At 40.1% G+C, this 22,192-nt stretch overlaps 2 protein-coding genes across 3 annotated transcripts in view; one reads left to right on the forward strand and one right to left on the reverse strand.

The window, feature by feature from the left end:
- Positions 1 to 22,192, reverse strand: part of LOC145456262 (kinesin-like protein KIF27) — a 45,566-nt gene that overhangs the window by 17,877 nt on the left and 5,497 nt on the right. The window contains exons 9-15 of the mRNA XM_080334339.1: positions 21,922 to 22,017; positions 21,291 to 21,450; positions 20,516 to 20,601; positions 20,332 to 20,427; positions 18,276 to 18,491; positions 1,254 to 1,462; positions 437 to 513 (exon numbers count right to left, since the gene is read on the reverse strand). Coding sequence (XP_080190465.1) covers positions 437 to 513; positions 1,254 to 1,462; positions 18,276 to 18,491; positions 20,332 to 20,427; positions 20,516 to 20,601; positions 21,291 to 21,450; positions 21,922 to 22,017 — 940 coding nt within the window. The remainder of the gene's footprint in view (positions 1 to 436; positions 514 to 1,253; positions 1,463 to 18,275; positions 18,492 to 20,331; positions 20,428 to 20,515; positions 20,602 to 21,290; positions 21,451 to 21,921; positions 22,018 to 22,192) is intronic.
- Positions 5,046 to 16,976, forward strand: LOC145456263 (uncharacterized). Of its 2 annotated transcripts, none has more exons than XM_080334340.1 (7): positions 5,046 to 6,895; positions 10,261 to 11,553; positions 13,145 to 13,309; positions 13,549 to 13,694; positions 14,433 to 14,569; positions 14,715 to 14,882; positions 15,801 to 16,976. In XM_080334340.1, the coding sequence occupies exons 1-7, from the start codon at positions 6,811 to 6,813 to the stop codon at positions 16,030 to 16,032; spliced, it is 2,226 nt and encodes a 741-aa protein (XP_080190466.1). In that variant the 5' UTR covers positions 5,046 to 6,810; the 3' UTR covers positions 16,033 to 16,976. The 2 variants fall into 2 exon arrangements, with proteins under 2 accessions (XP_080190466.1, XP_080190467.1); XM_080334341.1 differs by lacking the exon at positions 5,046 to 6,895 and adding an exon at positions 7,635 to 8,351.

Here is a 22,192-nt window from a genome sequence, read left to right on the forward strand (position 1 = left end):
CGATTCCTAATTTTGAGTAATGTCTAAGTAATCTGCATTTCTAATCGAGTGGAAGGCAGGATTTCCAAGACATGCCAAACATTTCAAGTCTAAGCATAAATGGAAGGTTTGAAAATTACTCGAGTAGCTTCAAAAGTAGATTTTACCGAGTAGAGTCACATATTTGGTACAGTATTAAATTGGGGGGGGGGGGGTGGTACTTTTAAAATTTCGAGATTCGCAAAATCACAACAACAATGCAAAATTTAGAGTAGCAGTGGAATTAGTTTCAAAACAAAACCACTCGAGTAGTGATAGCAAACAAAACTTACAAGAGTACTACAGAAAACACTTTGTTGCCGACCGCCACTGGTAATGAACATCGAGAATGAATACCAGATTGTCATCGGACATTATACTCGCTACAAAAACTAGAACCTTCACACGCGGGACTCACCCGATTGGTCTTGGTCTGCGTTTCCGTCTGACATTTTTTTCGCAGTCGGTATCCTCCACTGTTGCTGCTGAGTCACGCTGTCGATAGCAACGGGACATTATAAAGGCGCACTGTAAACTGTCGTTAACAAGGTCTAATTCCGAGCGCTGAAGTAAGTTTTGCCGACATGCACAACTTACTCAAGTGGTGATGGCATTCGATTACTTCTACCGTGTCCACCTCAGGCTACGCACTGCATGAATTTACATTACTTCACCACTACTTGGACAGTTATATAGGATAATTACCCATTCTTTTTCTCGGCTTTTACAAATTGGATTTTGAAAAGTTGAAAGTCGTTTTGGGACAAGTGGAAAATGCCCATCACTCCTTATATCTATTCGCAGTGTCAGTAGTCATTTTGCGTTAGTCGCGAATATACAACATGCCATTTCGATTAACTGCCACAAGTAGCCTATACAGCCCGCCAACCAAAGCCGCTCTTTGGAACTACTTCCTGGAGTGCCTTCGAGAGATTTCCTTTAATAATTCCAATCACAGTAGTTTTTGGAGGTCCCGGTAATATCCGCTTCTACATCCACCCGAGCCGCAAAGCCAGTCACTTTGACCACCTCTGTTGAAAACACACTGTAACGCATACGCCACAGTGGACACAAGCTATTGTTTTGTAAATCAACAATGCAAATCTTCCATGAAACTGGGTGTGTGGTGGGCAGGGACGACGTCATTTTTCGCGCTCGCGTGTAATTCATAACCGACATTGCCTCGTTAACGACGCTTCGCACGCCACAATGTAATTACACTCGGCCAAACTCACAAGTTATCCAACTTTCTCGTCGTTGCACTTCTGTCGCTGATCCCGCCATTTTCTTCAGCGGCTTCCTGGTAATTGTTGCCGTCGTCCGTAACGAAAGCCTTGTGATCGACCTCGTCTTCTTCCTCTATGCGGTCGGCTATCACGTGGTTTCTGGCGCGAAAACCAGCCATCACTCGTTCGGCCGATATTAAAGGAGGCGAAGAGTGGGCCTGAAATGGAATGGAGATTTAGCCTGGTACGCAAAATCGACTAGTGGAAGATTTAGAAAGATTACTACTTTCAATTGAGTAGCAAACGTTGGCTACTTCGGCTCCCTCTGATTGTAAATAATCTTCTGTCTCAATATTATAATGTGCCTTAAGATGACGCATTTTGCACGCGGCCGATGCCATTTAGTACTCGATAGCGTGCTTGATTCGTGTCATTAAAATGATGTAAAATCAAAGGTAATTCGAAATGTCATCAAATGGTTAATTCAACCTAACGATAAATGAAGGAAACAAAAGAAAACCGACGGCCTACTTTTTACCAGACATGACACCACCAAGTCAAGTGTCACCCACTAATACTACTAATTTACACAAAACAGTAGCGGTTACACTGATGTTGGATTGTGAACATGAGCGCGTCTTAAGAACCGCGTGAAAAAGCACTCAGGAAAACTTCCCCTCGCGACAAAGACTATGTTTGAATTACACCGTGAAGTCCGAAGATCGGTAACACAATCCTGTAAGTCACACATTCGAGAAGTTAATCCCGCATCGTCTGACATTCCTGCGTCTCGAGCAAGATCGCTTAATATCCGTTCTAATATTACGGTTACAAATGTTCCAGTATCAATGTACTGTATGTAATATGTGCGAGGTTAAGTGCCATGCAACCATTGGTCAAAGAATAGAAAATAACCCCGTTTTCGTGTTCAATTTTTGAATTTGATACAACATCAATTCTAAGAATGATATTTCCTTTACATCTGCTACATTGCATTACATTTGTTAGGCCTATATCACATTTTCTATTTGGTAAAGCATGAATAAAAATGTTGTACAGAATTAATTGGTCAGCTACTCCTGAGATAGTGAATTTTCACACGAGAGCCGCATCGCTTCAAGGTGCGGGTATCGCGGCATTTGATATCTAGCAGACATCATTACTTTCGGCCACTCGTAATAGAATATACTACCGTTCCCCAAAAGCTTCGAATGTGTGAAGAATCAATTTACGTGCAGAGTGTCGAATTTTCGTGAAATCAAAAGTCGACAAAGTATACAGAGTATTGAGTTCATTTGACGCGGACCATTTGGTAAGAGAAGACTATAGTTTGCGGCTCCAGCAAAAACGGGGCATTTCCAAAGTGAGGACACAAAGGCACAGAGTAGCATAGAGTCAGGTAGTCAAAGATATACTATGAAATCTATGTCATTCAAAATATGGGATCTTACATTGCAGGTGAACTAGTAAACCTTGGAAACTACAGGTCATTTTCGGATCAATCGCCATACTATATGCCGTTATTTTAAAAGAAGAGGTGATTAATTCAGGAAAACAAAGCATTTAGAAAGGTGCAAATGAGTTAACTTCCAGTGATTTGCTATTGTTCAAACTATTGTTGAAGTCGGTAGCATACATCAATAGCGTTTGAGCTCAATTCAGGAAAACTCAGAATCTAAGAAAACCAAGGTGAAAATAAATGGGTTGCGGTATGACGGATGTCGCAAGCCATCTGACCTAAATAAACCGCTCGCATTTCTGCAATTGCCAGGTAGCAACAATGACACCGTTTCCTGGACGTAAGAGCAGGCACAATGGGTACTTAAAAAATATCAAATGTCAACAAATTTTAACGGACTGGTGAGCATTCATGTATTGATATTGTCGCGATGAGCACATTGCGATACCTTATGAGTGACAAACACATTCTGCCAAAATTAAGAAGTTCTCATGTGAAAGTTGGTAACGATTGTTTTAATGCATGCTGTATTTCAGAAGGATTACTATGTACACCTTATACATGCGCAAAATTTCCAGTTAATCCATTGATGCGTCCAAATATCCCACGCTAATATTTTCACATAATGTAGAGAAGTGAATCGTATCATATTGTGCCCACTCAAATGCAATTAATCCTATGCCGGCGCACTGCAACCAAATTCGTAAAAGAGAGCAGCGCAACGTAGCTACCATGGCTAAATGAAAAACATTTCAACCCCATGATGTCATCATAATGCAGTGTATACGTTGCCCCAGCAATGGTAAATAAACAATACTAACCATAATCACAAATGACAAATATACATATGTTTTGAGGTGAAGTGGGTGGGAATATTATTTGCTAACGCGACGCTGCCTCGTATGGAAATGGACATGAAGGTAATGGATGTGTGACTAACAGAGATATCATTTCTAATGGATGTAATAATCATCTATTCATCCCTGTACATTTTATTTGCATGTATTTTTAAAAATATAGGTTAGGCAAGGCGTATGTATAATGACGGTTGATGGCACTGGTAGTATTTCAGTATCCTGACCAGATTAGGGATTTGTTGTGCAACCCAGAGAGGCAGACTTTGTTTGTGATTTTCTCAATAAGGTAGCCGGGTTTGAGAAATGAATACTTGAGATGAACGACTTTAGTATTTTGTAACATCCTCACTCGGAATAAGGAATACATTCCAATTGGATATCCGGATATTTATGTTGTATACAAACAATGCAGGACTCGATTACATTTCCTGAATATCTAGAACGGACAAGAGAAAGCTACTGTAAGAGCATCAAGTTCAGAGGACTAAGATAGGAAATTACTACAAAGGAAATGACTGCATAGTGGCCAAACCAATGACATCAGGACCGTGGCGATTATATAGAGCTCGCTGCAACAGTAAATCTTGCAACTTAGAAACTGCCCTGACCCGATAAGAGAGAATGATGCCACTCAGGAAGTTTTGAGTAATCGCGAATTTGGAAAGCTATATATAATGTTGATATATGGAACAATGGCAAAGCAGCAGAATGAGCCAGCAACACTATCCCATGACTTTGAAAGGGTCGCTTAACACAGTAGGAAACACCAGAAAGACCAACATTACGCAGATTCAAGTCACATGAACCATTGCAGAATGCTGATAACACTGAAATATTCAAAGAGTACCGGCAGGCTAGTGATAGCATAGCAGGAAATGCTTTGATCTATTTTTGATTTAAAAAACTATTGTCCTGTAAAACACCAGTGTTGCAAATATATATACAACACCAAATATGGAAGAATGGAATGGGAACTTCCAAGCTACGCTATTTTGGCGCGTAGCTGGAAACCTTTTGAATTGGAGGATACGTAGCCACATTATCCATTCATGTGTGCAGTTTCAGAGTGCTACGTCAAATATTTCAAGATATATTAAGGCATGTAGCAGGTCAGCTCCCGGATGAATGGAAAAATTATGGTGGGTTTGCAAGATTCACGTAATACTCTATCCGATTTACGTAAGCCTACGTAGCATACTTTTGAAATTTTCCTCGAAGGATATGTCCTACTAGTCTTTCTAAATTACACTTGGTCCAGTGAGTGTCAATATAATTTGAAAAGTCGCGCCGTGCATATTAGACGAATCGAATTTATGGATTGTATTATTGTACCTGAAACTTGTGTTAGGGTAGACCACTCTTGGACAGTTGCGTAGTGATTTCAAATTAAAGAAGATTTGTTGTATTTATTGTGAAGCAACTTTGACTGATATATTTCACTTAGATGGTTAAGATGGCAGATGGCAGTATGATATGCACATAGAATAGGCAACCAGGGGGCTGTCATTAAAGATACCGTCACACAACGTTAGAATATGACAGCCTTTGTAGCGGCCGACAGGAACTCACGTAGTGACGCAATGAACGTTCTCAAGCCTAATAAAATCATACGGGAGAGATTTCCTGTTGCAGCAAAAGAGCACGCCATCCGGTTGCACGCCCACGTACTATGCCTGTGTGCGCTAATGCAGCAGGCCGAATAGCGCTTATGTGTCATTAAGTGTTAGAATGAAAGATACGGAACAGATCGGGTAACATAGCAACAGGCGTTAGTATCTTAGGTAAGCTATAGCGACATAGTGGTTGACGGCATCAGAGATAAGGCGACACTCTGTCTATCGTTTTCATTTTTAATTATTATTATATTATTGTCTACCAATGTAGTGGATGTTGTAGCATTTGACTGAGAATTAAATTTCTGATAGTGAACAGCTGTAGTCCCTTTCAATTCATTTAAATTCTAACCTATTCTAAGAATATTGCAGTACTGACAAATGAGAAACTTGACATTCACCATGCTCCCCCCACCCCCCCAATTACTGATTCACAAGCTGATGAATGTACAATGTACATGTATCCATCATACCTTACTGTTTGTGATTATACAGCCAAATTTCATCGTTCAATTCCGTTTTAATAACTGTTACGGTATGTTTACGTTTTTAACACCCCCCATTCAGGAATTGGTAACTCGTTAGCTATGTACAGTGCAGGCCAGTATTACCAATGGCACATACGTGAAAACTAGGATACCTCCAAGAAGTCTACTCATTGGGACATTATGTAGTCTTCAAGCTAGTAAGCACTATGGCATTGCAGCATCTTATGGTATCTCTTTTGGTTATATATCGTAAGCAATGTTGAGTTGACTTTGATGTCCAATGTTATCACATATTCAAAATCATACCGCTTGACAAGAAAACTAGCATAAAAGCTGCTGTATTTCGTATGTGCTTTCATGTGTGTGAGCTATAATGGAACTGTCATAATCGGTCGGTCCTAGTTTCTAAATGAACAATATCTTATCCATCCATCTCACTTGAATTTAGTGACATCAATACCGTCGCCATAACATAGTGCCAGCACAGTCTGTATACCATGCTGTCAGTACGGTCTTACAACCATACCAGGGATGATCCAACCTCGAGAAATGACAAAATATATCTGGAAGATTATGCAATAGGATCCATTTTCAGGAAATAGTCTGACCATAAGAATTCAGGCAAGTTTGTTTTTCATCAAACGAAAACAGAATGATGCAGCAGTAGCAAATGATGACTTTAGAATCTGCAAACTGGTTAGATGACTCACTAATTATCCCATACAGCAATGCTGCCTAGAAGCACCGAGTTAGTAATGATGAGGGCATACAGAAATTATTCCTTAATCCATTACCTAATGTGACAGAAGAAGAATTTCAAGAGGCAGCCTACCTAGCCCATCAATCTCAAATCTAAACCGAGCATGAATCATTATGTTTCCTAAACAGTACCTACTCAGGTGACAGGTAGCCGGGCCTTATTTGAAATTTATTAGATATTAACAACAAATGTCTGTCATAGCGCCCCTGCAAGATTAGCTGCAGGAAATCAAAATAGTACAGCCGAATACGTACCTGTGACACATTTTAAACTTACAATGATCAATTTTTTATTTTCAGTATTAGAATTTTAATAACAAATTTACTGTGAACACTAACCCTTTACTTTACTGTGCCACTTTGGAGATACAAGGTCTTAACCACCAAAAAATGGCGGAGCAAGTAACTCTCAAAAAGAAACTGCTGCAAGAAATTTCCGGGGGCCTGCAGGTTCTGAGACATTCTTCCGCAAGGAGTGAGTAATTATTTGATTTGATTTAGTTTGGGTTGAAGACCAGATTTTTGATCTAAGTGCATCAAGAAGAGAAAAGTTTCGTGTTTATAGCCGGTAACATTCCTAAATAAATCACATCAATGGCAATTAGATGAAAACACAATAACAAAATGCTAAAATCTTCAGCATGAGGCAGGCCTAATTTACGAATCAAAGTTCAATAGAAGGACGTTATGCAAAATAAGCCAATTTCAAATTAAATATTCAGATAAATCATGTACAATGTTTTACGGTTTAAATTGGAACTGCAACTGACACTCCCCAATCCCCAAAGGAGGGGTTGAAGTAATGAGATTTTGATGTAAGCATCATCTGTTTAAAATCACGATTACCAGAGCAACAGTCCTGCTTTTACGTAGGCTGACTCATGGGAGAGATAAATGTGATGCTGGAATTTGAAGCAACTGAGTATCAGCAGTTATAAAATTAGCTACACAAGGTGAGTCGGTGCTTTCCAAGTGCTTACACTTAACCCCAAATAGTAGCATCAGGTGAACTTGGTCTATTGGTGTGGTCTGTGATTGACAGGAAGAATAGACTTGGCTCTGCTATTGCTATGGTTACAAATTGGGCATTGGCATCAGGCAAGCGATAGTTGCATTCATCCATTCAATAGAAAAGATTTAGGAACCTGTATGTGTCTTTGTGGCTAAGAGGTAAGGTATTTGTTCATAATTCCACTGTCATTTCTTTGTTCTTAACATTAGTTTGTTTATTATAGTGATGTTATGTTTTTCTACTCACGATAACTACTATGAGCTTTGAAATGTTATGATAAAATACTCCCATGATGACTCATCTGTCTATCTCCCTGTACTATGAAAGACAAAGTTAGATTGAGTTTTATCATCAGCAATACGTCTAGACTGAACAAAGCAAACAGTTCCATATACTTATCAAGAACGCACAATACAGCTGTTCAAATTGCATCCTATAATCTTTAAGTGGTCTATTACGACCAGAATGTAACAATATTGATACTAATTCACGGAAGAACACGCAATCAACTAGCAAATAAATTATCACTAACCGCGACCAAATGTTTTATAAATAGGAGATGATATTGCCCGAGTATTACAGTATGAATTCGAGTTACGGTAGGTACGAATACAATGTCGTCCTAATTATTGAGTGCTATTAGTTGTCAAGTGAAATTGACCGTGTTACGGCATATCTGAAGTTAGAAACAGAAGACTGGGCTAGGCCTAGGCTATGCATTCAATGTTCAGTTCACGCAATTTTATTAGTAATGTTTGATTCATCCGTAAACATCGTACGTAGGTCAAATCATCCTGCACCTAGGAGTATTATTTTGAAACTAGGAATGTAGCAGTCATCAGAATGTGTCTTAAGTGCCGAAGGTCTGCAGACTGTTGTAATGTTGATTCCCAAGAGATGGAGATTGGAACGCAAAGTGGTAAGGATGCTTGTAAGATTTTCAAAGACAGATTCTATTTTGCACCTTCTATTGATGGCATTGAGGGAAAATCTTGAGAAGCATTTCAAAAGTTGTGAACAATGTAATACCAATGGGACATTAATCAATAGGAATCAATAGGTCATTGGTATGATGGGCAGGGGATAGAGTCAGGATTGCCATTAGATGTGTAGGTAGTAGGTCTAAATATATTTGAGTCATACTATCATTTATGAAAGCGAATTGTGGCTTGCAATGCCTAAATAATGGAGTTTGCTCACTAAATGTATCGATGATTAATTCTTAATGCTTTCAACAGTGTGTTATCATCAAAGTTGAGTATTAATGTCTTTACAAGATAATTCTGAATTTCACATGCAAATCCATTAAAAGAGCACTAGCGCACGTAAGGGACACTTTCCTTGACAAATCAAAATATGTTTGTGGTTGAGATTAAGCTATTTTAAAGTGCATCCTGAGCCCGAGCTATCATAATATTGTATGGAATACAAGGTCCGAAGAGTGCGACTAGCAAGACAGCAGTAATGACATGGTACTTGTCTACATTGGAATCCAATACGTCTGGAAATTCAACACCAAGGAAGGAAAAGGGAAATCCTGTTGGCAGAGTAATCAAGCGGCCTACAATGCAGCAGAAGTCGAAAATATGCGGTTCTTAGCCAGAACCAGACTGACAAAACAGAGTTAAGTCCAATGGTTATCCGCAGAGCAGCAACCAACTTTCTGAGATACGAGCACAAGGGCTTAGCGAGTAGGGCAGATCATAAATCCGGCAAAACGAAAGGTCGTTGAATACCGCAGAAAAAGTATACAAGACCAAGTTTTGCCGCAACAATTACGAAGCACATGAAAATAAGGCTTACTTGAATTCAATGCAAAAACTTTAGGTCAGCATTCTAGTGCTGAATGAGCAACGCAATTGCACAATCCTAAGAGTTGATGGGATATACCGCAACGGATCAAAGTGCAAATGCACGCAAGTGCAGCAACTGCAACTTACTGCCATCCAAGTAGCCAGCATTAACATGTAGCCAAGAATGTAGGAGGAATAGTTCCGCAGAGGACTGAGATTGCATTTGACATAAGAGTATTCTATTTCAGCATTGCAGAGAATGTACATCATCCTCACGACAGACAAGTGAGAATTGAACACAAATGAGGCAACGAGCACTTGAACGTATGCTTACCCTCTTGACATGTCCAGTGTAATGAAAGCTTCAATTCAGGAGAGTAATCAATGTAAATTAGTACTTTGAGGTATGCATGGAGAGCTGTATTGAGTTTGTCATAAGCGCACCTATGTTTTCAGAAACATTAATTCGATCATATTTCAGTGAGGTGACAATGCAGTTAGCCTTTCACTAAATGTGATTTGATAAATCCGTTACAGAAGTTCTTGATTAAGCGATGATGTTGATGAAAGTCAGGCACATTTCTGTCATCACTTGTCGCGCTATATTAGTTTTGACTATTAACAACATCAAAACAATTGAGTGATGAACTAAAATTTTTAATCGGCATTGCCTATGATGAGCAATAACGCAGCTTTGGTATAAAATGATCTATTGCTTAATTTCCTGTCTGCTTAAGTAATGTACGAATGAAGATCGGCGATTACATCAGAGTTGATTTACATAAACCAGCTGCTAGATGGTGCTACTGAGAGAAAATTGGCAATTCTGTATTGTAGACCCATCGATTCGCCATGATGTGGTATCGTTTTTAAAGCTTCTATCAACATTATTATCCAGAAAACCCTTCAAAATAAGCGCGGTATCTTTTTCTAAAGCTGTCATCAATTCTTATAGAGCTTTCAGGAATAATTAACAATATTTTATAACAGGACCAGTAACGTAACTAATAATAGCGTGTATTTCACTTTTTACAGGCAGTAAATCTTCAACAAAGTCGCCTCGACGTTCCAGGTGGTCTAGAAGCGGCAGTAAGAAATCGTCAAGCATCAAGAGATCCTTTTTATCGTTCCAACCATTCCACCACGCAAAAGAGCCGGTCCATCTCAGCCCGGTGAAAGGATCCAAGACAGATTCCCTCAAGGAAAACGCGGTACGGTCGGCATCGACCGCAGACAATCAACCCGGTAAATCGTCGAAAAAGCACGCCGGCAAGACCCTCGCATCTAACGACCAAAACAAAACCACGACCAAACATTCTTCCAGAAAAGCGAAGGCGTTGTCTCAAAAATCAGCACAACAGAAATCATCGAACACCGCTATAAAGCAAGATAAACATTTACCAAACGGCGATGTGCGGTTATCGACAAAACCAGCGGTAGAAGTGTATCATAGAGGAGATGCAAACGATCTGGTGTTGGTAGTAAATTTAACCGAAGAGCAGAAAGAATTAACCGAAACCTCGACAACATCAAGCAAGCCGCGCGAGGTTGCGGACACGAAAAAAGAAACCAAGAAACCGGAAAAACCTCACACGAGATTCGCCTCCAGTATCGAAGTCAGAAAAACAAACGAGGCCAACACGATTCCCACGTTGATGCCTTCAATTCTCGACAAGACGACGAGAAAAGTTTCAAAATCCCCAAAGTCAACATCTCGAAGGACCAACTATAAGCTACAGCGTTCGTACAGCGACCCCACAGGGACGCCGCACGAGTCTCAAGTGCTGACCCAGCAAAAGCAGCGAGTCAGTCACGCTAAAGTCACCAAGACGCACTCCTTCAAAAAGACAGGGAGGCCACGCCATCACAGCATGGATACGCAGGATCCCGAAAAGACAGGTCCAGACGCTTGGAAGCAAGAGATGAAACATCCGGACGAGGACACCAATTTCAAATTTCAAAACAATGTCAAATTTAGAAACTCCTGCATCGGGGAGTGTTACCCTTTGTTAAAAACAAGGATTCCGGAGGAGCATGTCAAAGAAGATGGCAGCATCACGCTCAGGGGGTTCGAAAAGAGCGACGTAAATCGGGACTCTGGGGTGGAAGTGGATAACATCACTTCCAAAACTGTATTATTCAACAACAGTACCGACGAATCAGAGGCAGATTCGAGAGACAGTGTTTTCGAATCCAGCAACGATGACGAGACGAATTTCGGCACTTTGAAGCTTAGTAAAGACAAGGAAAAAACAGCCGACGACAACCCTAGTGAAATCGACGACAGTACGTTGACAAGAAGTTCGCGAAAATCTAGAGATATCGAAGGTATGCGCCTTGTTTTATAACAAATATATAAACTGTGGCGTTGACAAGCTTTTTTGACCCCAAAATTTGTTTGGATCGTTGCATGAACTTGCTATTGCGACTTAGCCCAAGATAATTTAAATAATATATATTTCGGATTCACCTAACCGCGGACTTTGGGAGGCTGATGACTAAATAAAAAGGTCATTTCTCATGGTCTCATAGCCATAATGGTCTATTTGATGCTTTAAAAGCTAAAAAAAACAGGTCAACACTTTAATACAGTCCTCACCATGTGATTATTACTACTTTAATTGTTTTTGTGGCTATTTTGACCTGTGGTGAGCACTGACAATAAGAATGGACGTAAGGACAATGTAGTTTTACAGTTTATCGTAGCAGTTTCAAGATTGCCATATCGCGGACCCCTTAAAACCACTCCGTAGAGCCCCAAGGCGTCCATGGACAGCAGTTTAAGAACCTGTGTCAGAGCAACAAGCTCCCGATGATAAAACGGATTGTAGAATCTTTTTTATATGTTCGAGCTCGCACAGGCCTTCACGTTGCACTATTTCCCATGTGAAAATATATGCTGACATGAAACTGACTAATCTCATGTTAATCGCCTAATATGTGCAAATACAAGACTGCGTCTTTGCGCTGTGTCAAGGTATCATGTGCCTTGACCTGACGAATTTTTAGATCAATGAGTTTGATATGAAGATTGTAACAAAATGCAATGAGGTTTCCGTGTAATCAGGAGTATTGGCGGAACGAAACTGCAATTTTGTGAATAGGCAAACACCCTTAGTAAACGCCTTCCTGTTATTGTATCGTGGGATTCGGTTTCAGTCTAGACTAAACATTCTACATGACCGGACATATCAGCACTATAACCCGTTTGGTTAATTCCTGTCTTTTCATTGTCTTTTATGCTGAGCTGAATTTATTAATCCTAGCCAATTGCAACCAATTTTATAAATAACATCTGTATTTGTGAATGCAGGGTGCAATCAGACCAGTTGACCCTACGTAGAGTTATATCACACCCTGCCCTACACCGTTAAGTTCGTTTGTTATAATTTCATCAGCCAACTTATTTTATTTTCGGTTGGACAAATCAGTAAATATTTGTCCCTCTCTTTTATATATTACTACGCATATGCCTTGGACCACCCTGCGATATGTCCGCATGGGATACCTAACTGTCAATATCAGATCTACACATACAAAGCCAAAGCGTCATCGCGCACCGCCACCAATGTCAGACAAAAAGAAATAATCGAAAAAAGCCATGATTTTCCTGATCAATCACTTTTAAACACGATATTCCAAAACTTCGCATGTAAAACAACCGTCAATAATCGCAGTTGTATCACAGTGTTAGTTTCGTAAATCGATTTGCATTGCATACGTGTATACTGCAAAGGCCATATTAATCCTTAATAAAAGGTTAATTGAATGATAATACCATCGTGCTGAGATAAGCGTTTAGAAAATAGAAACATAACCTTTTTCGTGTGAAACTAGAGATAATATAAAATACGATAGCGTTGCGGCCAAACCATGTATATGTCAGCGGAAAGTCTATTGGACACATCTCTTCTTACAGAAGAATCAAAGTGGGACATGTACGCCCTGTTGAAGAAATTCGAAAGCGTGGAATGGGATTTATCGCCGGCGACCTTATTGAAGCAACAGACTCTGGACTTGGATGACTGCGAGCTGGACGCTGTGCCTGCCGCAGTGACCGAGATTGAGTACTATGCATTCAGAGGTGAGTAGATTTCAGCGTGGTTTTGATTATAAGGGGTATGTTTATTGCCGTTTTTTCAAGATAAGGTGGAATTGATTAGCAATAATGATTGATTTTATCTAGCGGATTGTAATTGAGAGACTTGACAGGTGAGATACTATTACTTAGGCGACGTTAGTCAAAATGCGCCACAACAGCAACATTAGACATGCCGTCATATCAGTGAAATAGGAAATAACAAGATATTTTCGCTTTCTCAGATGTGGAAGCAGTCAGTCTGAACAACAATAACAAGATCGAAAACGCGGATATTTTGGGCAAATTGACAGACCTACGAATCATAAACATGTGGGGCTGCAGTCTGAAAACAATACCGCAATCGTGGTCAGCGTTGACTAAGCTACAGGTGAGTTCAGTTCGTCGATTACTAGTTGCCTAGGAAATCGCACTAACACAATGCGACCAGTCAATGAATGAAAACAGATCACAGTGTAGAACCGCACTTTGATTAGCAACTACATTCAGTCATTACTGCTCCTGAGTGATCTAATCTTTTTGCGATGAATGCCAGTGCCGTGTGGAACAACAAGGCAAGAATGAACTATCAATTAGGATAAAAGGTGAAGCTTATGAAATCATATCACAACGGACGGATGTCAAATTGACTCTGTGCTTAAAAACAAGATGACTTTCTAAATATTCACAGTAGTCTCATTTGGAATATGGCCTAATGCAAATACAAATTTGGATTTGAAAAAAAATGTACTTGATCCGAATCTTAATGATCTTAGAGAGGAAATACCTAATCATATTCGATTTCCATGTTACTTTTGCACAAATCTCCGTCATCCCCAGAGTTTGTATCACAATACAAAATTAATTTGATCTTTGGAAATTATATTATTTCAGAAATTAGATTCGTGCATCTTGACAAATTTTATAGTATTCGAGTTGATATATATCGTATATATATAAATATAGTTAGTTACAAGTGAGTATATTGATGACACAATTGCACCAAATGTAGCAACAACTCGAATGATAGATTGTCGTTGCATATATTGTGTGTTTCTCAGTATTTTTCACGCAATGGCGCAGCGCACTCCGCAATACACATCACTTACGTTACAACATAACCCTTTAGATGCTTGGACTAGGCGGCAACAGAGACCTGTCCTACTTCAGTCCCTTGAAGCATTTGTGCAATCTCGTCTGGCTGGACTTGGGAGGATGCGGACTAACGAAAATACCCGACGAAGTCACCAACATGATGAAATTAAGGTAAAAGCCGCGTTGCACCCATACAAGGTTGCATCGAAATCGCAAAATCTCTTTTGTTAAAACACCAGGAAATAAAATGAGTCACATGACGCACGGTTGCCAAGTCGATTATCATTTTTGCGTGAGTGCAACATTATATTTGCAGGGTGCTCGCGATTGGAGGAAACCCCGGCATTGAAATCGGCGACGAGATATGCAGTTTGTGGGATCTGAAACAGCTCGGCTTGAACGATTGCGCGCTGGATTGCATACCGAAGGCGGTGTTCAGCCTCATTAAACTGACACATTTACATTTGGACAACAATTACATATGGTAGGTAATTATTACGTTGTTTCACGAAGAGCAAGCAAACGATTTCCGGACAGATTCCGAGTCCATCAGAGGCACATAAATTTAGAAAATAGCGTTGAAGGCCGTCATTTCTGTGTTTATAACAGGAATAGTGACGTTTTTGTACCATATACACCGATTCATGACATTTATACACACTATCTGTGCATATGGATACCACATATGGATACCACGAGTGCATGATGTGCATATGCCGTTGTACCAGGTGCAGAAATAGCCTTGTAAACAAAAATGCTGGAGTGTGTTTGACGTAATACCCGTAAATAGGCATGCCATCAGGGTGAACTCGTTACATAACCCAGCTATAATCAACCATCACACAATGGTATGCGGCAGGAAATCATTTACGACCCCTTGTGCAAAGTAATGAATGAAAGGAAACAGCCCAGATTCCATAATCATAATAATAATATTCATCCCGCGTTAACCAAGCAATGCCAACTCCGTGCTAACTCCATGCTGACACCTGGTGGTCAAATAACTCATTACAGAACAGTGCTGTTGAATTTGAAGCATAATGTGATGAAAGACCCGTTAAAAAGAACTTTTTCCGATGAGTGTCTCTGCGTTTCTGTGCTGTGACTTGAGCCGAGAACTACTTTTCAGTTCCACGAACTTATCACACCCAATCAGAACTACTTTATGCAAAGAACTGAAACTTTTTGGGGGTGAAATGGTGATAAAGACCAAATGATCTCAACTGCAGAGGCCAGACTCCCCGTAGACCTGCTAGTCCCCTAGCCTTATTCGAGATGGTAACTTCAAGCTTGTAACTCTAGCCTCTGTGACAAATTCCAATCTTTATTTACTTGGAAAGACAACTTGACCCGCATTGAATGACACAAAGTCCAAAAACGGCAAAATTTTTTGTTTTCGCAGTCAAATAAGTCAAGAAATCGTGCAGCTGACAGACTTGGAAGAGCTCACGGTGACGGGCAACAGCAACGTTTCGTTCCCGAAAATTTTAAGCCAGTGCGACACCATCAAATGTATCATCGTGGATCAGAACAAAAACCTTTCCCGAATATCCGGCACTCTGAAGAGTCGCATGAAGCAAATGCCCACCGCGATCGCAACGAACGCAAACGACAAGCCAGAATCGGACACGTGACAGAGTAACTGCCATTACGCATTGGCACAGCCGACGTAATGCCAGTGCCCTATCCAAAGCGCGGCAAGCAGTCGAAAGCTCGACGAAAATATGCAATCTCGCAAACATACCGACGGGCATGACAAGAACGCCGCCGAAATCGAAGAGCATCAAAACACAATACCTCATCCGACTAACAGAAATTAAATCGCGAGACGCGGCTTACTACTGAAACCCATCCTTTACCAAACTGCCAGAATACCTCTTCATCAGTAAATTTACGAACAAAGCTACCCGATCAACAATGTAACAATTGTTTGCCTAATTATATATTCAGCATGAATATTTCCATGACCAATCACACCAAGGACACACCGCTATTGTGTACTTACACGTTCTAACGGATTCAGGCGCAATAGTTCGAGTGACGTAAAGAAGACAAGTTTTCTCAAACATGCTTAAATGAGATTACTTTGCAGCACTTGGAATTACTCGGACATTTAAAAATATCGTGGGCTAACGTACCGAAAGTTTAATGACGCCCAAGCTTAGTTAACCTAGTTAATGAGTGACTGAAATTTCCTGATGGAATCGGGGGATTGCTACAAAAGTCACTACATGACAACGGTAGAAGAGTGTGGGCTGATTCATTTCCAGTGCTACCTGGAACGATAATACCGGTCGTTTCCTGCCCATTTTGCTTTGAATTTCTGCAATTCAGTATAGCCAGAGTGTTGTCACGCATATTGTGTGAATAGTGTGGTTTTGCTATTTGTGTTTTCATCATTTTTTCTAGATTTCCTTTTAAATTAAGCGTGTCAGTGCTGGTTTTCTTCGCGACAGTTCTTCAAAACATCTCAGTCGTTTGCTTTTTATCGAACAATTTTTAAAGATTTTCTCGTCCTTTTCAGCTTCAACGATATTTCTTCCGATGCTATTTGTTAAAAATAAATGACGTTCAATGATGTTTGCTGTGTAACACGTGAGAATGAGATGGGTTTCTGGTTATAACGATTGAGAGTTTGGCTCAACGTTGATTTAGACGAATTATTAAGCTCGTGGACAGTAAGCAAGGTACAAGCTCATGTCTTTTGTGAAATATAAAACAAGATTGCGGCTATTTGAATTTTGAATCCACAATTGGATAGTCAGTAACATACATAATCACATAGTTATCATAGCAAGGAAAACATCTCCGCAACTTGAATATGTCATCGCCTACACTATTCATTATGAAGGCATATAAAGTAAGAATGTATTTTAAGAGCATTTTAGAGGTACCGAACTTCAATATACGATAGAACGGTATATTCATTTTAATATGAATATACTATACAATTGTATAAGAATGAATTGCAAAGTTCAAACTTGTATCTTTTACACAATTAGAACGAAGACAATGCTAGTTGCACGACCAAAGTCAGTATTTTGATATCTGTAAACCCAACCAATATGACTATAGAGTTTCGATACAATGTCGCTACATGTCAGGGTTGTAACCAAGTCACAAGGTTCCGAGTAACAAGTCAATCTCACTTTTAAAGTTTTGACTATAGTCATTTTCAATTTACCACCGAGTCAGCTAGCAGAGGGTCGAGTCCGAGTCAAAGTGTTTTGACTCGAATTCACTGTTCAGTTTTCAGTGCATTCAGGTTCAACCCACTTTTTCAAAAATTTCCTACAGTCGTAACAGTTTCTGGCCCTATTTTCCAAGTATCAGGACTGGTAGGTACTAAATACCAATAATGTGGTAACCTTAATTCTTTGAAGTTACAATGACATTGACATGTATGTCTTGGCCGTCCTAGTCTCGAGTCATATGATTTGGTTCGAGTCATGTACAATGACTCAAGTACAAGAGAAGTCAATAAAAAAATTGACTCGAGTCGAGTCATTTTACTTATTTGAAAAAATGACTCGAGTCGAGTCGAGTCACCAAAAAATCGTGACTCGAGTCATTACCCCCTGTTACATGTTTTCCATGTTGTGATAAAGCCAATTGAGGTTGCAAGTGGTAAGAAAGTGTCAAAACCATAATTTCTGGTGATAAAATATTTGTTACAAATGGGCATGTAGTTTTGGTACTCGAAAAAAAAAAACAGACTCTTACTATTCGCTCCGAATGATTGTGCCCAGCCCGACCTGCTATGCAGTAGTACAGCAGAACAACAAACGTCAACTTTTCGCTATGCACACTTGCACAGTAGCTTGCAACCTGCTTGCCAAATAATGTTGACAGATTCCATGTCGACCTAGTCACTTACCCTTTTTGCGTCGTCTGAATGTAGCCTCACGTCTGCGCTGAACCAAGCGCCTCTCGAAGGATGGGGCACAGAACGGGCTCTGCTGTACTTGTTTGAACGAGACGAATCGTTCGAGAGAGTCGTGTTTTGCATCTGCAGGTGAAACTCCTCCCTCAGGTACATGATTTCTTCCTGCAGCTGCTCGATCACTACGTTCTGTTCGATGAGCTTTTCGCTCTGAAAAATATCAGCGGTACCGATTTATGGCTTCTCTGCATGGTTAACGAAATTCGCAGAACTTTTCGAGCATAACCAGAGGTGGTCAGTTACCAAGTACTTCTATTTTGCATGCTCAAGTGGTTACGTTTTTAGACTTCTTTCACATCTGTAAGAACATTTTCGAAGCAAAACTAATTACTTGTTACACATGGGACCTTAAGAGCTTCTTGGAGGTACCGAATTTCAATATACAATTGAATATTTGCGGCTGACACTCGTCAGGGATAATCGTCAGCAATTAGTAGAGAATTGGAAAGAACATTGTATATCATCAACAACACTTTGGATTTTGAAAAGCGGAATTAGTATCAGGATCAGTTTGCAAAACTTTTACGAGTGAAAGTGCAATAAGAACCACGTGAAATAGCCCCTGTATCACAGTAATGAAACATATTTAAAAGATACTATCGATTTGTAGTGCCATTTGTCACTATGCACTAGTCGCAAAGATACATCTACTACTACTCATATCGAAAGTATTCACCTCAGATCAACTGCCAAAGCACAAAGGTACGCGATCTCTCGACTATTCTTACATCTCTTACTTATACTTCAAGTAGTTTTGACATGACTTGTAAATTGTTTTCTACTTGAAATTGAGTAAAAATTTACCGCTTTACTTCTACTTGAGTAGGAACCATGACGACATTGACCAGCTCCTAGCATAACTAGCTCTTCTGCGTTGAATTACAGCGATGATGTACTGTCACTGATCAAGTTAAGCATACGATCACATCTAATCGATAATTACTATGTATATACACATTGTATACACTCGCAGCTTAAGATTTCTACATGAAAACGGCTAACTTACTCACCAATAACACTAACATCGCAAACGGCGGCATCGTAAAAGATGTTCGTGAATGAGCTAGAAAGGCGGATGTGTGAAGGCAAAAAGACCGAGCCTAATGACTTACATGTACAATGACATGAATTATTCATAATATTTCCACATCATATAGACAGAATATGCAATTTTTTTTCATTTCATGTCATCAAAAAAAAAAGGTTTGCATCTCGCATTCGACTGCTGAAACGGCGCCGAAATACCAAATGGCAAATTTTCTTACACACTCCTGCGTTTACTCAACTATCATATAATTTACATGTTTTAGGATAGAAATGCCAGTTTTTTTATCATTCTGCTGCGGTTGATTTGCAAATAAATATAGATATGCTAGTTTTTTTATCACTTCGTTGCGGTTGCATAGTATAGGTGAAACATGTCACGCATCGGTAGAAAGTACCTGTTTACTGGCAAAAATATGTTATATCGTTGATAGCGGTATCGTTTGATAATTCTGCTATCAGCTGATCGGCTGACACCACCTGATTACACAAACTCACACTCAAATTCCAAGTCATTTTCACTCACAAAACTTAACCATGGCAGGAATTCTTTTACAGGCGTAATTAATGGTAACGGTCGTCAGACCTTTTCAACCGGCTGGCACCGACGGGTTTTTCCGAAAAATTTTGCTTCACTTTTTAAAACTGTTAACCACGAAACCAACAAGTGATATTTCGCTCAGAACGTCAGCGCCTAACCAACCACGCCACGAAGACAGACGAGAGAAGGTCGACCGTGCATGTATAGAATCAAGAAGACGAGAAAACCTTGACGCAAAAATTTACCTGTCTTTGATGCATCCTTATAGAGTCCACAACGTATACCTAGTGCGAATAAGCACGCACTATTCCCAGCGACAGATATAACATCTTTCGAACAATCCAAGAGTGACCGTTTTTGCTCAACTTATTCCATCGACACTATTAAAGCAGGTTAACAACTGACCTGCTGTTCTTTCGTTTCGTCCGCAATCTGAAGCGATTCTTCCTTTTCCCTTGCGTCATGACGCGCTTCCGATAACGCCGCACTGAGTTGCTCAATCTTAGAATCAAACGCAAGCGCCGTCTATTATAGCTCAAAGAACTCCGTTCGAGCAACACAGCATATGTTCGGCCTAAAAAATTTGTACCTTCGCGTCTCTACTCGCTAGAAGTTTGTCGTCACTTTCCAAAACAACTTTGCCTCCATCTACGTCAAGGCTTTCCTTGTACGAGTCTAAAAAAAATTACAGAGTCGAACGGCTTTGTTATCTTTACGTATTTTAAAATGCAGAACAGCCCTTCGGTCATTCATGCCAGGGAAGTATTTGCGGGGATCGCTGAAAGTATGCGTCTGTACCGAGAACTCTGCACCACGAGCGGTTACTTGTGAAATGAGCTTGATGGGAATACGATATGGGCGTTTTAAAAGCAGAGGTGGTCAGTCCAATGTACTTGTAATTTTGGAAAATTGTTTCAAGTATTCGTCTGGTTATATTTTTAGGCAATATTTTCGGCATAACCATTTACTTTTCAGGTTTCACACTATGGATTTTGTAGAGTAGTAAGTGTAGGTCTGGTTCTGGGATGTGTTCTCGTTGCTTTTACAGGTGAAATTGTCATAAGGACAGCCTGGATAAGCTTGAAATTACAGAAACTTAACCATCTGTAGTGTCACAGCTGTTTTTTTGCGTTAGTCGCGAAGATACATCCTGCAATTTCAAAAGTCGCAACCCTCAATCCAAGGCTGAAAGAATGTCGCCCCTGAACCAAATCTACTTTTAGAGACTTTTTTGACATTGACATTCACGTTTCCGTCTTAAAAATCGCTATTCCTACTCCTGTGATTTATGGTGTCAGAGTCGCGCTGGTTTTTGCATTATTTCCTTGAAATTTCGTTAAGAACGAAGTGCGTTCTCAACTTACCATGAGCAATGTCCGAAACGCTATCCAGCCACCTTCTCATTTGCGCCTTCCCGATCAGCTTGCCAGAGCAAATGGCTTTGACGTACCGCGTGGCCTGATTGATTTGCTCCTGATACAGCCGGCATTCGCCTTGGAGGTCTTGGACCTCCTGCTCCAAAACCTGAACGGATAGAATTTTTACAGGGATGCATCAACGGTACAGTGCTAAGATTGCTCTAGAGGAGACAGATGTAATTTAAGTCGCTACTCAAAGTAAGCAGCCTCACTTGTAGTTCCACGCAAACATGGGCAGCGAATTCCAGGGATGGCAAATATAACATCAAGTAAAAGAAAAAAAGAAATTATCGGAAAAGTGGCTTTCAGCAGTAAATCGGGCATTAACTTCTCATGCAAAACATGGAAATTCTCAACTTCAAGGTTTCACTGGTCCAGCCTAGATGCGTTCTGATTTCGAGAACTTCTGAAAAAGATCCAGCTCAAAGAGTGAAACCGCTCGGAAAGGTGACGTACACATTTCCAAACTAGGGAACTGAGAATATACAAACTACTTCATTACCGACCGGCGATCAAAAGCCATATCTGAAAATTACTGTGAAGATAACGAAAAATCAGCATAAGTCGGTAATCTCACCTTCTGCCGTTCCATTGCAACTTCCCTAGTGGTCGGACGAGACTGCAGCTGTTGCTTCAACTCCTCAATCTCATCTTGCATTTCCTCGATCAGAACCTAGAAAAACAAACATATAAGCTCAGGGGAGTGTGACCTATTTTTTAGTAAGATTCGATATCGGACCACACAACAATTGTGAATGGAATTAAGGATATCACGCGAAGCACGCAAAATAAATTTGGGTTATTGAATAAAAATTGAAGAGCTTCTTGGAGGTACAAAACTTGAATAG

The sequence above is a fragment of the Botryllus schlosseri genome, chromosome 14 (assembly GCF_051294905.1).
Source record: "Botryllus schlosseri isolate E-star chromosome 14, Bs_hap1, whole genome shotgun sequence".
NCBI classification, from domain to species: Eukaryota; Metazoa; Chordata; class Ascidiacea; order Stolidobranchia; family Styelidae; genus Botryllus; species Botryllus schlosseri.

Coding starts and splice junctions, on each gene's coding strand:
- LOC145456263 (XM_080334340.1), top strand. CDS start 6,811: ATGGCGGAGCAAGTAACTCTCAAAAAGAAACTGCTGCAAGAAATTTCC. Junction 13,695..14,432: donor CAGCGTTGACTAAGCTACAG/GTGAGTTCAGTT, acceptor ATAACCCTTTAG/ATGCTTGGACTAGGCGGCAA. Junction 14,883..15,800: donor TTGGACAACAATTACATATG/GTAGGTAATTAT, acceptor TTGTTTTCGCAG/TCAAATAAGTCAAGAAATCG.